This window comes from Manacus candei, unplaced genomic scaffold (genome assembly GCF_025592945.1).
Source record: "Manacus candei isolate 608988 ecotype Guabito, Panama unplaced genomic scaffold, ASM2559294v1 h1tg000034l, whole genome shotgun sequence".
Lineage (NCBI taxonomy): Eukaryota > Metazoa > Chordata > Aves > Passeriformes > Pipridae > Manacus > Manacus candei.
Window position 1 is genome coordinate 767,422 of NW_026138082.1, and position 16,250 is coordinate 783,671.

Below are 16,250 nucleotides of genomic sequence, written 5' to 3' on the forward strand. Positions count from 1 at the left end.
CAAGTGCGTAATAACAATGCCATTCTTACTCTGTGTCGAAGATCGAAAAATGACTTGTGTATTTTAAACATATTTGCATGCTTATGTTACTTAAATACTTTACAAATCAGGCTGTGTGCAGTTGAGTTCATTTATACCTCCCAGAGTTCCATTTTTGGAGACATAAAATTTAATTTCATAAGCAGAAGTGCAGCTTGCCTTACCAAGGATATCGATGTGTAATCATTTATAATGCAGCTCTCTAGAAGAAAACACATGAAAACCAAGGACTTTATTACCTAGTAACAAAAAAAAAAATAATGTTATGTTCTCTTAATAGTCTTTGAAAACAATGAAATAGGGGTTATATAGGAAAAATGGTGATAATGTCTATATACTAGTAACCAAATGAGACTATACAGGATCGTCGAAATAATTAGTGCACAAGCAAAATATAAACTTCACAGGAGTATTTGAATTAGTTGCTTGTGTTTTGGAGTTGAATGTAATTTCCTTTCAGTAATATTACTTTAAATTGGCAAAATGGCCTTAAAGGTACAATTTCTGCTTTAAAGGTAGATTGTAAATTATTTTTACCTAAAGTGTATACTTATTGTACCTGGTTGTACATTATTAGTGTGTTCCAAAGAGATTTTACAGTACTTTTTTCCAGCTTACTGGTATATAGGTATTAAATATCTTGCATTTAACTTATTGTCCAAAACAGCTTTCGTTTAGTTATGGTAATAAAAAATTCAGAATTGTGACTCTATGACATACAAAGTTTGTGATCCTACAGCTTAGATCCAAAGTTTTAAGAAGGCTGTCAGTACTATTTATCACACTTTAACAGCATACTTGAGCACAGAAAGCTAGATGAATTCTCTTTCATCTCTGGTAGAATATGTTTTTGACACTTTCACTCTTAAAGATATAAAGAATGCATCTAATCTGAACGCAGCTGAAATTAGTCATTTGAGGCCTAGGAAATTAACAAAGCATCATAAACAGTAACAGCAATTTCAACTGACGTTCAGTGGTACATTGATGAAAAGCCAGATTTTGGCAATACTGTTGAACCATCTGTGACTGGAGTAGTTGTTTCCCAGTCTCAGAGGAGCTGACAGAGGTTGGAGGTACATCCTACTCCACAGTGGATGTGAACTCTTGGTACATCCCATCCCATAAAGCAGCAGTGGTGGCTTTTGCTTTCTGTCATCTAACTTCAGCAGTCTGACTGTATTTCTGTCTTCGGCTCAAGAAACACTGCATTTGAACTGACAGAGTGGCCTGTGGAGTGGAACATGTTAATTGTAAGAAACTGCACTTTGAATCAGGAATGTCTTCTGCAAGGACCCTGTGGTCTTAGTATTCATTCAAAAGGCAAGTAAGAATGATTAGCATCTGAAAGAACAGTTGCATATTGAGCAGATAAATTGATTACTTATTGAAAATCAGTTATTTTCATGATATTTAGTTGGGGGAGCAGGGAGTGGAGCAAGCATTACAACAGTTGCTGTGAAGACTTGCCTAAGGGTTTCTGAAGGTCTAGCATACATGACTGGCTATGTCAGACATAGCAAAAAAGGTAGGTACAGGAGGTAGCTTCAGCAATATATGATTTGTCTGCAGAAGGCAAAGGAAAGATTTTGGGAACCCGTCTGGTATCTTAGAAGTGGGTTTAATTAAACTGCTGTGAAATTCAGTAAGTGCTGTTGTGCCTTAATTTGCTTATCTTGAACTAATGCAAGGCTCGAGTTTAGTCTAAGTATGGAAATACAGTGTGTAGTTCAAGAAAAAGATGAAAGGAGTTTATAGGAAGTTGTCATTCAATGCATACTATCAGAAAATGGAGAAGTGACATGCCACAAACTTGAACTTGTTTTTTCTGTTATGTATCCTGCCTTTGGAAGAAGAGTGCGATCATAGAAGAGTCAAGAGGTCCCTTTGCTGTAGAAGGGTACCTAAAAGGAACATATTCCATAGTTTGCTCTGCACATTGTTTTTGGGGATAAAGTAGTATTGAAGCAAGAAAATTCCTGTGGAGAAGCAGAATTAATTCATGTAATTTTTTCAAAATTAGAAGGCTAGTAGTTTTAATGGATTCTGTGGTCTCACCAAGTTGCTTCTATAGGTGGATTCACTAACCAAGAAACGTGCTAAAGTTGATAATGTCTTAAAACACGTTCACGAAACTGGTACTTTTGACATGAAAAGTTCTATCCTTTTTTCCTGTAGCCTTTTTGCAACATTGCAGTTGAAGTTTTCTGAACTTTCGAAGTTTTAAAACTTCCTTTTTGCAAGTATCTGTTCACATAGAACAGTAGAAAAAAAATTTTTTTTCACTTGTGAAGAATTTTACCTATTAAGTGGGGTTGCATTTCAACTGTCAGGTCAAGACTGTCCTGATCTGAAATAAATTGAAGTGAGTACTGTCTAAAACAGAAAGTAGATGTGATGTTGATTCCAAGCTAGGATTTTAGATTTAAAATTTTTATGAAGATGGCATTAGGATGTATTATTTTACCTATTACTTTGTATTTCTCTCCTCACACTTTAAACCAACAGTAAGGATAAGAGGAGAGCGTTGGCAAATAGAGTGAATGCTGGATCCAAAGGAAGCTTGCAACTGCGTGTAGTGGTGTCAGTAAGATGCAGTGGTGTTGTCCAGCTCATGTTGGGCAAATACTATGTGTTTATTTTTAAGTCTGAATACCTATTTAGCTGGTCTGTTTAAACTAAGGAAGAATAGGGTTGAAATTTGCAGTTTTTATGCTTCATCCATGTGTTTGGATGATGAAGCTGGTAACTTCAAAATGAACTTACTGGATGAGGCTTTTGCTAAATTATGTGTATTTCTGTGTACTTCTCACTTGGGCATATAAATTTCCCAGTAGATGGGAAATTGTGCATGTATGTAGCCTTCTTTCCAAACAAGTCTGTATTTTAAGTGCGTTCCTGAAACCTGGAAGTACAGCCTGGTGCAAACTCATAGTAGTTGCCATGAAGTTGCATAAATAGTCTTGATACAAAATTCATTCTTGTTTCATGTGGATTTACAATTTACTTGTAGTTGTCTTGGAAATTTCAGTCCCAACATGGGATCTTGTGGAAGCAAACCTTCATTCATACTAACTCTTCTATCAAACAAGCTGTGAGAAATTCCCGTTTGTGTCCAGCATGATAAATGTGGATTTGTCGATCTCAACTTTACCCTGCAAACTACTGAGCCTGCAGAATAAAGCATGTTGCTGAAGAAGTTTGTCTGTGTTTGAAGGGGTAGACTGAACTTAGTAATTTGTTTATGGTCTGGGCTGACTTTGCTCTTGACATGTTTTTGTCAGAATATCTAAAATCTGCCTAGGTTTCAAATGAGAACAAAGGAAACTGTTATCCTGTAAAATATAAGCCAAGTTAGTTGGGCTTTTAAAACTTTTTAAAACTAATTTTACTACTAAATTAATTTCCAGCCTATTCTTTCTGAACTACTGTTTAGTATGTTTGTAGTATTAAGGCTTATTACTCCTTTTCATTTTTAAGAGGTAACCCAGTGCAAGGTTTTGTTGTTAAGATCCTCAGGATCTCTGAATTCAAGACCTTATAAATGTACAGCTTTTATCTCAGACCTTGTTGGCTTTGGTAGCCTATTCAGCCCTGTACTACTGCTCTGAAAGTACTAAGGTACTTATAACTTTTAGCCTATTGAAAGTAAGAAAAGGGCATTTTCTCAGTTAGGGTGCTTATTCTTTCCTGTAAAAACAATGAAAGTTGAAGTAGGTCTGCCATGGTTACATATTGAACCAGCTGAATTGCCAGCTTAAAACTAAAAGAAATACTTACTTTTTTCTTGTAGTTTCTGTGACGTTTATTTTACAGTAAATTAGATTGAAAATCCTGACAGAAATGAAACAATATTTATTTGTTGCAGTCATAGCCTGAATGGTTTTAACCTGGAAGGCTGGATTTTTATTCTAACGCACATCCATTCTCTTTCACACGTGCATTGCAATTTTTAGGGTTCCATATAAATGTTTCTTCTATTGGCACATGCTTAACTGTTAGACTGTGTTTGTTCAAGTATTTTGTAATTTTCAGTCTTTTCAGCATTTTGGCCTTTGGCTTGATGCTGCAATATATCACATTGATCAGTGTGGCCAGATTATTTGCAAACTACTCTTTTATTCGCTCTGGTCACAGCCTTCCAGTTTGTGAAGAAACCTTAGTTTGTTCTTGGTTATTTCATGTTCTGTTTTTTGTTGTTTCAATACAATTAAAGAGCTGTAAATTGGAGGTCTCATACTGATCTTGCTATTTCTAAATAGGAGGGGGGAAATTGTGGTCTATTACAATGGTTAACTTTTAAAGATTTAAAATTTTGATCTAGAGTCAACCCTTAAAAATATATAGATTTTTTTTTTTTAGCTTAAGATAGAGGGATTTACAGCTCTTGAGGAAGGGTGCCACAAGTCTCTTTGTAAAGCTTTATTTCAGCAAAGTTCAGTGCTAATATGGAAATCTGCCCTGCCTGGCCTAATTGCAGAATCGGTCCTTCCTGAGAGGTACACCCCTTAATTCCTGTGACGTACTTCCCTGGTGTTTCCCTGTTGGCTTCTGTTACCAGAAGGCTCCCTGGGTAGCCTCTGTAAGACTGGAAGTGTGCTCCAGTGTGGCCAGCACAGTTCAGAGTAAGGGGCAGAGAGCCCTGACTACCACCCCATCCCTCTAAACTTTGCATCTCTCATCTCCCAGCTTACCAGGGACAAGCCTAGTAGTGTGTCCCTCCCCCATCACATCTAGTTTAAAGCTCTGCCAATAAGCCCCACTAGTTCCTGAGCAAAGACTCTCCTCCCTCACTGAGAAAGGTCAGTCCTATCTGATGCCAGCATGCTGCGTAGGCCATTCCATTGCAAAAAAATCCAAATTTTGGCTTTGACTCCAGCCATGAAGCCATGTATTAAGAGATGCGATGCTTTCCTAAATCCATGACTGTAAATTTAAATCAGATCTGCTGCAGCAGATTCATGAGCTTCCAAGAACAGTTTTTTCAGGACAATCTAGAACTTTGAAAGACACTGCTTTGCCTTAGAAACCAAGTCTCCTGATGCTTTTCCTGATATTAAAGACAGAATATAGAGTGCATCTGCTGCCAGTGCTTCTTTGGAGAAGACAACATCAGAAGGCAAAGATGTGCCAGGTACTTAATTAGGATGAAGAGAGAAGTTGAGCTCCTCAATCAAGGTGTTTTTGCACCAAAAAACAAATCGCATTGAGCCCAGATACTTGCATTTCTGTTGCTGTTTCTTGTGTGCAGTATACTCTGTTATCCTTACCAATCGCTGCATTCCAAGACTTACTTTATATTTTGTGTTGAATTTATCTTTAAACATCCAGAGCGTTAACTTTTAAGATGAGTGATACAATCAGTTTCTCTGGTGCTGTATTAAAAAAGGTATATCTTTTGTTTCTTCAAAGTTGAAAGGGTGATGTTTGGAGCAGTACTTTTTTCCTGCAAGCTTTTTAACCATTTTAAAGAAATTATAAGATGTGGTATAGGAGTAAGTAGCATGTTCTCAAGAGCAAAGAAGCAAACATGCAACTAATTAAAATATGCCAGCTGATCTGCAGCCCGTTTGCATTCACTGTAACAATTGGTGGTCTCTCATAAGTCCTGAGAGCCAGCTGAGGCTTGAACTGTGTTTAGATTGTTCTGCTTTCTTGATACAGGTCTAATAAAAATATCTTCTCTCATTTCCAGTGCAGTGGTTACATGGGGCCTGCTCTGATGTCTTTCCACTATCAGATGTTTTATGCTGCATGCTGGTTGGTAATTCTGGGCAGTCAGTCGAGGATTTGGTATGTGCTTATTCCTGTTAACTGTTCTGGGGTTTATAGTGAGAGAAGAGGGCTGTGCAAAAATCCATGTTTTGTGATGACAGTAGTGAGATGCTGAAGGCATAGATCACTAACAGTGAATGTAATTGTACCTTAAAAGGAATGAATTTCTAGTATTGCTGGCTAAAACACATTCTGTGTTAGCAGTCCCCAGCAGTGCGTGAACTCAGAACTAAGTGTTTGCACTTGGACAGAACTGATTCATGTTTGTGACAGGTGGCATGAAGTGCCAGATTCAATCACATGGGGAGTGATGAAATGCAGGTGTATTCAGAAGAAACAACTCTGACATGTTGTAAGCCTGCTTGCATCTTCCTGTGCTGTGGTATAGCCTTGGCCAAATTCAGCTGCCATCAGCAATTTCAAGAAATGAGCTCTGTGCCCAGCTTCCCTATGATAGATAATTTCCTTTATAGGAAAAAAGTACTCTCAGAGCACCTGTGACACCTGCAGTAGTTGCTATCTACAGAAATTATCCACATGAAAACAGGAGGTTTGGTTTCTCATAAGAAGCTTGAGATTCTATGTGCACAAAGCATTCCTGCATCTGCTCCTGTCCCAGGGCAAGAGTTGTGTTTTGTTGCCTTTTATGGGAAATGTGACATTTCCTTAAATTTTTTTTATGTGTAAGATTAGAGCATAATTTGTGCAAAAATCGTGAACCTGTATTTGAGGAAATAAAAGACATACTCAATTTTCTATCTGCTTTGGGATAGAGAGGAGTGTGGCAGCATTTTTAAATTTCTACAATGAAGAGAACTAAAAGTAAAAATACATAGTGTTTCAAGAGTTAAAGCATATGAAAAATGTTAAGTATCCTACACTGATGCTGCAGAATTCCTGTATACATTCGGTTAATTAAGGGGTAATACTTTGAATTGCAAGGTAACAGTGGTGAACTGGGATCAGTGGGGATTCTGAATAGGCATTAACAATCAATAGCCAATATAAAATACAATGTTGTAGCTCTGAAGTCTCAATATGTTGTGTGTAGTTTAACATGCCACTGAACTCCATAGTAAATACTTCCAATTTCTTATTGATTGAACTAAATTTACAGGTCATGATGCAGACTTAAGGAGGCTTTTATTTGTTAACTCTTTTATTTGGTAACTTAATATCAAGACATAACTCAGCATGGGTATGTTAGTGTTTGTGTGCATCTACTACTTTAAAACACAGAGGGGAAAAAATACCAGTCCTTTCCTATTTATGTTGAAACTTATTTTAAGAGTTCAGTATATTTTCTAAATAAAAGACATCTGCCTTAATAATTTCTCTTGCTGTTTTTGAAAAATGAGGCAGTTAATTTAATACCACTGACTCTCACCTCCTCCAAATCCTTTTCTCCTAGGTACTTTTCTGTTAGTTTTTCTTCCTGATTTTTATTTTCTCTTTTAGTTCATTGAGGTTCCACAGATGTCTCTTGGAGCGAGGTAACCTAGACCAGGGATGCAGCAAAGAGCATCTTCTTTCAAACACCATACCCATTTATCAGTGTGAGTTTAAACCAAAACACTGACCTAAACTCACACTGATAAATATATTAAACATTTAATGTTAATACACTTTTATCTCCATAACCGGTTCTTCAGGAAACAAGATAACAGAAAAGGCACTTATTTTCTGCAGCTTCTTACACACTTTTGTAATTACAAGACTGTCCATGAATATATTACAGTGGATTTTTTTTCTTTTCCTGCAGGAGCCTAGGAATGAGATTAGTTCATTACCAGATAAGAGTTCAGTCTCAAAGATCTTGGTGCAGAATTTTCTTGTATGAATCCAAAAGTTAGCAAGCTTACACCATTAATGGATTGCATAGAAGCCACAAATTTGTATCCAGGAGGAGGTAAGGGAATAATAATTTCTTAATTATTTGCAATTAATGCATTCTTTGTCTTGTGATTGCCTGTGGCCTTAAGGTGATCAAAGAAAAAGGGGTTAATTCTTGTATAATCTAAACAGCTGCTTGAGAAAGCTATTTGGTTTTGTCTGTATTTCAGATTATACTTATGTGCTCTGTACTTGCATAAACTGTTACAGAAACAAGAGATCAAGACATCCAACATGTTTATAAGTGATTTGAAATGTGTTTGAAGTTATAAGGCCAAGCAGAGTTAGATGACAGAGCCCAAAAATGGAAAAGAATTGCCTCTATTGTAGAATACTTAAACTCTGAGGTTAAAAGAGTGGTTTGGGACCACTGTGTGTTACAATGCTGCAATACACTGCACTCACTGGCACTAAGCTGCTAGTGAGCACATAGCTCTGCTCCTGCATCCAAGTGAGCTCCAAGTACGTCATTTTGTTTGTATAAATGCAGCTCTGCCAGTGACTTTTGCCACCATCACTGGCCTTACACTTTTGCACACCTTTAGTGATGCCTGAGGCTAAAAAATGGTGCTTTTTTGCTTGATGTTCAGAAGTCTGCCCAGAAACAAAGCCATAGTGCTGACAATGAGAAGATACTGTACAGAAAAGGATAATTGCTCAATTATTGGTTAAAGACAGGGGAAAAAAAAACCCAAAACAACAAACATCAATCTTTGCTCTACTTTGTGAGAAGCTTGTTGTGTTCTAGTTCTCTTAAGCTGACTTTGGATTTCACAGCACAGGTACATACCCAGCTGCAGGTGAGGACTCCGAGGTACTTTTACCAGCAAAACTCCTAAAGAATCTCAACAGTGATAAATTGTGTAAAGAACAAGAACATCCTTAGGGGACAACAAGTGGGATCCCTGCTGGTTCGTTAATCACTGAGATTTGCCTGATAGGTAAGGCAGGGAATAACAATGTTTAAGGCTGAATCTGTAGCCAGAGAACCCTGTGGTTTTTAAATGATCCTTCTGTCCCCAGCTGCATGATGCAGGCTTGGCACTACACGTGATTCAGATCAGAGCCAGAGATAACAGAATCCAAAACTACATCTTGTGGCTGAAGAAGCATCTTCTCCAAAGATGCTGAACAAAAGGCATTTTTTGTTCCCTGACCACATGTCTACATCGGGCTGATGAAAGCTCTGTGCTAAAGTAGAAGGATAAAGATTTCATCCCTTGTTTAGTAAGCATATACGATATAGAATCTGAATGTATTACCTAAAAACTGAATATAAAGTAAATCTAGAACCAAAGGCATAGTTTGATGGACCGGGATAGAAATTTTGGATCTAAAACAAGCCTGATTTTACACTACTAAAGAATTTTTTTCTCTGACTGTGAGCAGAAAGATGATACCAATTAATACCAGACTATTTACAACATAGAAATAACTACAATATTGCATATACTGGATTTATTGAACAATAACTGTTTACCCAATTTTGGAATTTCACAGTACTTAAATTATGTGGACTGCTAGCATGCATGCTAGTTCTTAATTTAGTGACATCTTACAATTATTCACAGTAATGGAAAAAAGTAAACTCTGCAAACATTTGGACAATGCCAGAACTCATCTTCTTAACACAGCTGAACCGACAGCAGCTTCTCTAAATGAAACATCATATATTTAAAATTTTTCACTTTATTAACAATAAATTAATCTGTGGCATCACTGATCAACAAAACACTAAAGATATAGTGTGCAGATTGTCTATGTAATGATCAGTAAGGCAACATTACCACTACCTTCTTAAAAACTAGAGAAATGTCAGTGAACTTGTATACATTTATCATTTTCAACCATGTGAACACTAAGAAGAAATGTACTTCCCCGTTTCCCCAATTTTTCTGTTAAGTAAGGCAATAATAAAAAGCACAGCATGACAATAATTTACAACTCTAGGTACTGAGCCCTGACATAATGCAGTGCTCAGAGGAATGTGCAAAATAAACACCTGAATTTGCACTTCGATTCTTCATTGTGTAAAAGAAAACAAACCAACACAAAGTCACAACTGTTCCTGATTCCATTGTCAGGAAAAACGAATGAAAAGCTTCTGTGAGAACCCAAATTGACAAAGCTGTTCTCTCAGCCCGTGGTACCATTTGGAATATCTTGAGCATCTGCTAAATGTAGTTTTTGGCTGAAGCAAACCATTAAGGAATAACACTTTCAAAGGTATAAACAAGATAACAGTGCTGTATGAAACTGTGCTTACTCTGGGGTATACACCAGTCCCAACAAATTCCATTCCAGTAAGTTCTATGCTAGTTCTCAACCAGTAGACTAATATTCCTCACTGAGACTTGAACATTGCAATACTCTCAGAATTAGTGTGCAGATCAAGGGGGACGGCAAATTATTTTTATTGCTATTATGTGATACTATCACATTCCACTTGTGCTCTTTATGAGGTCTGCCTTAAACAGCCTATGCAGGAAATGTTGATACCAGTGCAAGACCTTAAGCCCCAAACCCGAGTCTCAGCTTACTCAATGCGTGTAACAAAGTGTGTAACAATGGAAATAACGAGACTGTGGAATAAACTGAATGCAACGCCCCTCAACTGTCACCTTCGATTATCAACAGCACAGTGTTAAAGACAAGCTAAGACATTCAGTTTTATCTTCTTCTGTGTGGGCTAAGAGCACACATTTGTTCAGTTACCAAAGCTCTGCTGAAGTATCTGACCCTAGAAATAAAAAATTAGGTCAGTTTACTATCCACAGTCAGATCAGTGATAAACAACCACACATATTTCTAAAAAAACTAAAAGATAATAGGATTCATTTCTCAATGGGACAGACACTTCTGAATACTATGGGAGTATTACTGTGGATGTCTGAAAGTCTCAGCAAGGTGCATGTCAAAAGACCGTGGTGCTGATGGGCTTTGCCAGCAATGGTGAACACATTGTCTGAAGAGGTACACGGTAGCTCAGTGATTCACCACATGAAAAAAACAACCTGTAATTACAAGTGTTAAGATCCAGTCAATTATGTACTGGAAGAACCCAAGATCTATGCTGTATTACAGCATGAATTTAAAAGAAAAGGCGTCATTGAAGTGACTTGACTCCAATAAAGACACCAGTTACTGGGGAAACACACCCTAATTTGATTACAGTTAACGATAACTATAATGCAAAATAGACATTTTAGGAAAAGGATACATAGATGAATTCAGTTCTTCTAGCTGCAATATAAATGTAGAAAGTATCAGAAGTGGCACTTCTGTTAGTCAAATAAATGCAACAATTATGCTGGTATGATGAAATAAATATATTAAAACAATGAAGGAAATAACTTATAGTTTGGGCTGAAATGCATGATTTATTAGCAAAGCAAACCTACACTGAATTATGTACAAGGAGCGAAGTTCCAAATTTAAGTTGAAATCTGCTGATCTGAGGAAATTTAAAGAAATTTTTAGTAGTTTTGTTTTTTATGTAAATACACTGGAGAACAGAGAGACTGAAAGTGTAGGATATACAGATGCATATTCCCTGTCATGTGTCATCTTCCCCAGATGTAGGAGGGTAGACCACATGGAAAATGGTCGCAGTCCCCTGGTACCTGGGCTGTCTCTGAACAGGCCTACATGCTCAGGCAGCTTGCAGCTTGCCTGCTCCACTCACCAAAACAAAGCAGCCTGTAACAAATGCAAACAAGGTCCTGTGTTTCCTCAAAACCAAGATGAGGGCAGGGCTTTCATACTGGTTCATTACAGAACTACGTTCTCCTCAACTGTAAATCACTGCCCACCCAGTAGCAGTGCTTTCCTGAGCCGAATGCTGGGGGCAAAGTTCCACGTTTTCTGCCTGCCCAGTACTTACATCTGACAGCAGCCTATCCAGGTTGGAATCACTGGCTAGTTTTCTTTTATCTTCAGGCAGTTCTTCCATCTCCCCATAGAGCTCCAGGTTGAGGCGAGCAAGTTTCTCCTGCATACTCCGTACGTGCTCCATCTGCTCTATGGAACATTCATTTCCTAAAAGGAAGAGCAACAACTTTACATAAAGAAACCCAAGAGAGCAAATGAAGGTGTGAAGATGCAGCTTTTTATGTCAGAGGAGTTTAAACATCAAATTTACAAGTAAATGTCCTTTCTCAATGATTTCTCACTGTTTCACTACTGAAGTTTCTGTCATCCTGTTTGATGTTATGTTGTGCTGAACTTAACTACTAAATGTCCTCAGAGCTTTTCTATATTCCTGAATTTTAGTCTGATTTAGAAAAGCCCTGGTTTTTAGCTTTAAATATGATCACAACAGAACTTCTAATTTTGATTAATCTAGGGGTTTCTTTCTTCTAACTGGTGCTTTATATAACACAGACTTCTCAGGTTTCCTTGTAAAATCAGTGCGGAATTAACACAACACACTGACCTAACACTAAACTTGCAAAAGCACATGTGCATCTTTCTACTTAGTGCAAGGGAAAAAAGAAGCAAAAACGTGTGATGGTTTTTCTGAAACCTCCATCAACTGTGAGGCAGTAAGAATAGTAAGAAGCTAAGACAGCAGAATAAGCTGGATAAAATGCAGCTTGCACTGGATTTCATGGAAGTTGTTACCAATAGTCAAAAGTGTTAATATGCAGCAAAACTGGGTGCTAAATACAGTTACTTCTTCCTACACTGTCATAAATAAGTGGCTTTAAACTTGGTATCTTAAATTAAAATAAGCCAAGGTGCTTCCATGCTAGAAGGAACAATGAAATGGCATATGAATAATCTCAAAACAAGAACAACCTTAAAATAGGACTGTAATTTAAAAATGCACTAAGATGTATTAATTATGTTAAACGTAATTTCACATGGCAGTCTAGTGACAAACAAGCCATGCAGTTCAAGTCTGTCCATGCAGTGCACTTGTTAGCAAATGTTACTATTGTACAGCTATAAAACCCAACTATTGTACACACACAATTCATGCACTTACCAAATGCTTGAAGTTTGCCAGAGTGGAAGTCATTCAAGAGACTCAGAAGTCCCCTTTCCATTTCCTGGACATCTGATACATCTGTGAGAAAAGAATGCTGGATTGGTGCTGCCTGGGCCCCTTTTGCTTCACCTCCTGGAGGTTTGGCTTTCTCTTTTATTACACTGGAAAAAAAAATAAACTGAATATTACTTCCTGCTTTCACTTTCAGTGTGAATCTGCAGTGTAAGAAAAGTGTACATCTGGGCTTTGAAAATGAAATGGGAAATACATAATACATAATCAGTCTTTTTAAGATAAAAACTGCATTACCACCAGCTTGTCTTAAAAATAAATGACATCACTCTCCTAACAGTTTGATACTGCAAAATGAAAGATTCCAACAATCTGCTTTCCTACTAATAGTAGGAAGCATCAGTGGACCACATGTATATGATGGCCATCTTAATAATCTAAAGTGGACCATCATTACCCAGCAATGACACATGGGGCAATATCACGGAATTGTTAAGGTTGGAAAAGACCTCTAAAATCAGAAACCAACCATAAACCCAGCACTGCCATGCTGACTTATAAACCATGTCCCCAGGAGCCACATCGACATGTTTTTTGAACATTTCCATGGATGTTGATTCCACCAGTTACCCGGGCAGCCATTATCTACACAAAATCACTCAAAAAGCTTTGGCACACTCTAAGCCTGAGAGAAACCCCTCAAAAATCATATACTTCTGTTGTCGCAAACACCTACAGACTGCAACAAACATCAGATGAGCTAAAAATTCTCTACAGCCTTTCTTGCAAGAAAACATCACAATTCCTGGATCTCAAACACTTTAGACATAACATTTATTCAGAGCACCATGTGCCCATATATGCTGAAACAATCAGCAGTCCAACAATGGTATCTGGTTCAACTCAACAGCAGCACATCTCAATTCAAGTTTAACTTTAGCTAGTTGTGCTTCAATTTCAGACTTAAAAGTTTGCGTGACAGAAAGGTTGTCTGTTTTTTCCACTTGCTTCTGCTCTTTAAAAAAATGTATTGCTCCTGGAAAAGTTACTTCATTAGATTCTTGTAGATTAAATGAAAATTAATTAAATACTTCTCCTCCACTATCACAACAGCAGTTCATCCTCACATTGTTATGTCAATCACCACTCCTGCTGGGAAAGTTAAAGAAATTGTCTGTATTAGCACTGCTTGATAAGTTTAACAATTGCACAAAAATGTCCAGAAATTAAAGCAGAAAGGACATTTTTTTCTCTAGATAATCTTGTGGACTGCAAGAAAATAATTTCTAGTACATGCCAGAATAATGTTGAGACTGTATAGCCAGCTGAAGAAACCACCAACTTATGGCACACTAGTATTTACTAATATTTGCCTCAAAATATTGACACATTTTTGTCCTTCATTTCCTGCCATACTTGTCAGTTCCAACCTTGCAGTCATGTACTGTATTTGCTCCTCACAACTGTACATCTGGGGCTCTGCTATCTGGTGCCCAGATTTGACCACCCAGCTCTGTCTTTCACGTCCTCTGCTTCAGCTGAATTGTTACCAGTATGACTCTACAGCATCGTGTTACATTTTATAAAGCTTACAAGAAGAATAGCGAGCACCTTCCTTTTCTGTAAAATAACCATTATATTGCATTCAACACAGATCACTTTGGTAAAAAAAGATATGTCATCAAAAATGTTCACAAGACTGTTACAGACAGTCTAAACGTCCTTTAGCCTGTCTGAGCACTGACAAGTCTCTGGCTTTCACTTTCTCTGAGCTTGCAAGATGCGCCCCGAGCTTACCGTTTCAACTTTGGTTTCTGCACAGCAGGCTGTGGGGCAGGGTTGGAAAAGGCTGTACTCTTACTGACTGGCACTGAGCTTTTCTTGGAGTTAGCAACCTGAGCAGGGTGACTGGTAGACGATTTGGGGCTCCTCCTCTTGATCTTCCTTTCTTCCATTTCTTCCAGTTTACTGCATGTAGACTAATATCTTGTCCTTCACAGGAAAGAGAAGAAAGTAAGAAAGATCCATTAAAACTGGCATTTACAATAAAAGCAAGGGGGAGAGCAGCTCATGGAAATACAGCCCTCAAAGATAAGCAGTCACTTGTTCCTGAGAACACGAGAATCCAGTTTTCAGAAGCTGCCCAGGCCTGCAGTAATTAAGATCTTCTGCACCAGCTCCAGCTGACAGGTACCTCCACATGATCTCAAGCTTTGTGTCCCGTGGACTACTGCTGCCGTGGCTGCCAAGCCCACGCCAATCGAAACACCGAGTGACAAAGAGCCTCCCCCACAGGGAGCGGCAGTGCCCCGGCCAAACTGCCGGTGCGGGGCTGTCGCTGTTACACAGTTGCTATTGCCGGTGCCGGGCTACCGATGGGCGCTGCCCAGCCCTGCGTGTGCCGTGGGAGGTGCTGTTATCGGGCGCTACATCGCCACCTCCTCGCCGGGGAGGCGCCTGTGACACCCATTCCCCCGCAGCGCCGGCTGTAGGAACAGCCGTGACCCCCGGGCGCCACCGTGGACCCACCGCCACCTCCCGGGGAGACGACACCCCTGCCCGCTGGGGTTTTATTACCTCATTTTATTACCGCGGGGCCTCGGGACGCCGGCCGTGGCGCCGGGAACAGGAGGAAGAGGACAGACACCCCCACGGCCACGCCCCCGCCGCCGCTGCCCGGAGGCCCCGCCCCCCAGCCGGCCCCGCCCCTACCTGAAGGAAGGCCCCGCCCCCAGAGGCGCGGGCGAACCCCCACGGAAGCGGAGCCCGGCCGGGCCCAGCGCGCGGGTCACGTGACTGCTGGTCGAGGTGCATTGTGGGGCCCCGCCCCCGGCGGGCGGGGCACGGCAACTACAGCTCCCAGAACCCCCCGCGGCGCCTCACGGCCCTCACAGACCTGGGTGTCTCCCGAAATGTCCGATTTAAAACACAAGGGGAAAACCCCCGCACTGCCACCTTCTGGTCCTTTTCCCAGCTGACACCGTGCTCTCCTGCCTTTGTTTGCGCGATCTCCTACCTGTAGTTACCGGCCACGACCCGCTCGGTACTGAAAAGGTGTCAGCTGCTTTTGCTTTTCAAGACCATTAATTACCCTGAACACTGAGTGCCTCAGACGAGTGTCTTACACTGTACGGAAAAACACAGAATGACACAATTGTTGGTGTTGGAAGGTACCTCTGGAGATCATCCAGTCCAACCCCCCTGCCAAGGCAGGGTCGCCTAGAGCTGGTGACACAGGAACACGTCCAGGTGGGTTTTGAATGTCTCCAGAGAGGGAGAATTTCACGACCTCCCTGGGCAGCTTGTTCCAGTGCTCTGCCACCCTCAATATAAGGAAGTTCTTCCCCATGTTTAGGTGGAACTTCGTGCATTTGACTTTACGGAGCCCTAATCGGGGAGTTGACTCATTCGTAGCCTTCCTTACCTGTGTTTCATAGCACAAGTTTAAAGCCAATTGAACTGTGCTTATATAGGCAGCAACAGAGCCCTCCAGCAAATTATTCTCAGACAGTGTGAGGCGTCTGAATCTTCAGATGGG

The 16,250-nt window shown here is 39.6% G+C and overlaps 1 protein-coding gene across 7 annotated transcripts; it reads right to left on the minus strand.

Moving 5' to 3' along the window:
• Positions 1–198: 198 nt before the first annotated feature.
• Positions 199–15,545, minus strand: CCDC28A (coiled-coil domain containing 28A). 7 transcript variants are annotated; one of them, XM_051792474.1, is made up of 6 exons: positions 15,290–15,409; positions 14,510–14,704; positions 12,698–12,861; positions 11,591–11,745; positions 10,928–10,950; positions 9,364–9,898 (listed from the first exon to the last, which is right to left on the minus strand). In XM_051792474.1, exons 2-6 carry the CDS (start codon positions 14,665–14,667, stop codon positions 9,844–9,846), a joined length of 555 nt encoding a protein of 184 aa, XP_051648434.1. In that variant the 5' UTR covers positions 14,668–14,704; positions 15,290–15,409; the 3' UTR covers positions 9,364–9,843. The 7 variants fall into 7 exon arrangements, with proteins under 7 accessions (XP_051648436.1, XP_051648434.1, XP_051648435.1 ...); XM_051792476.1 differs by lacking the exons at positions 9,364–9,898; positions 10,928–10,950 and adding an exon at positions 199–241; XM_051792475.1 differs by lacking the exons at positions 9,364–9,898; positions 10,928–10,950 and adding an exon at positions 9,912–10,721.
• Positions 15,546–16,250: the final 705 nt, after the last annotated feature.

What these genes read in the sequence shown, in the direction of transcription:
- CCDC28A (XM_051792472.1), bottom strand. Translation starts at nt 14,667, where the DNA reads ATGGAAGAAAGGAAGATCAAGAGGAGGAGCCCCAAATCGTCTACCAGT. An exon ending in CAGAAACCAAAGTTGAAACG is followed by an intron (nt 12,862 to 14,509) that starts GTAAGCTCGGGG and finishes TTTTTTTTCCAG; the next exon opens with TGTAATAAAAGAGAAAGCCA. An exon ending in TGGCAAACTTCAAGCATTTG is followed by an intron (nt 11,746 to 12,697) that starts GTAAGTGCATGA and finishes TCTTCCTTTTAG; the next exon opens with GAAATGAATGTTCCATAGAG.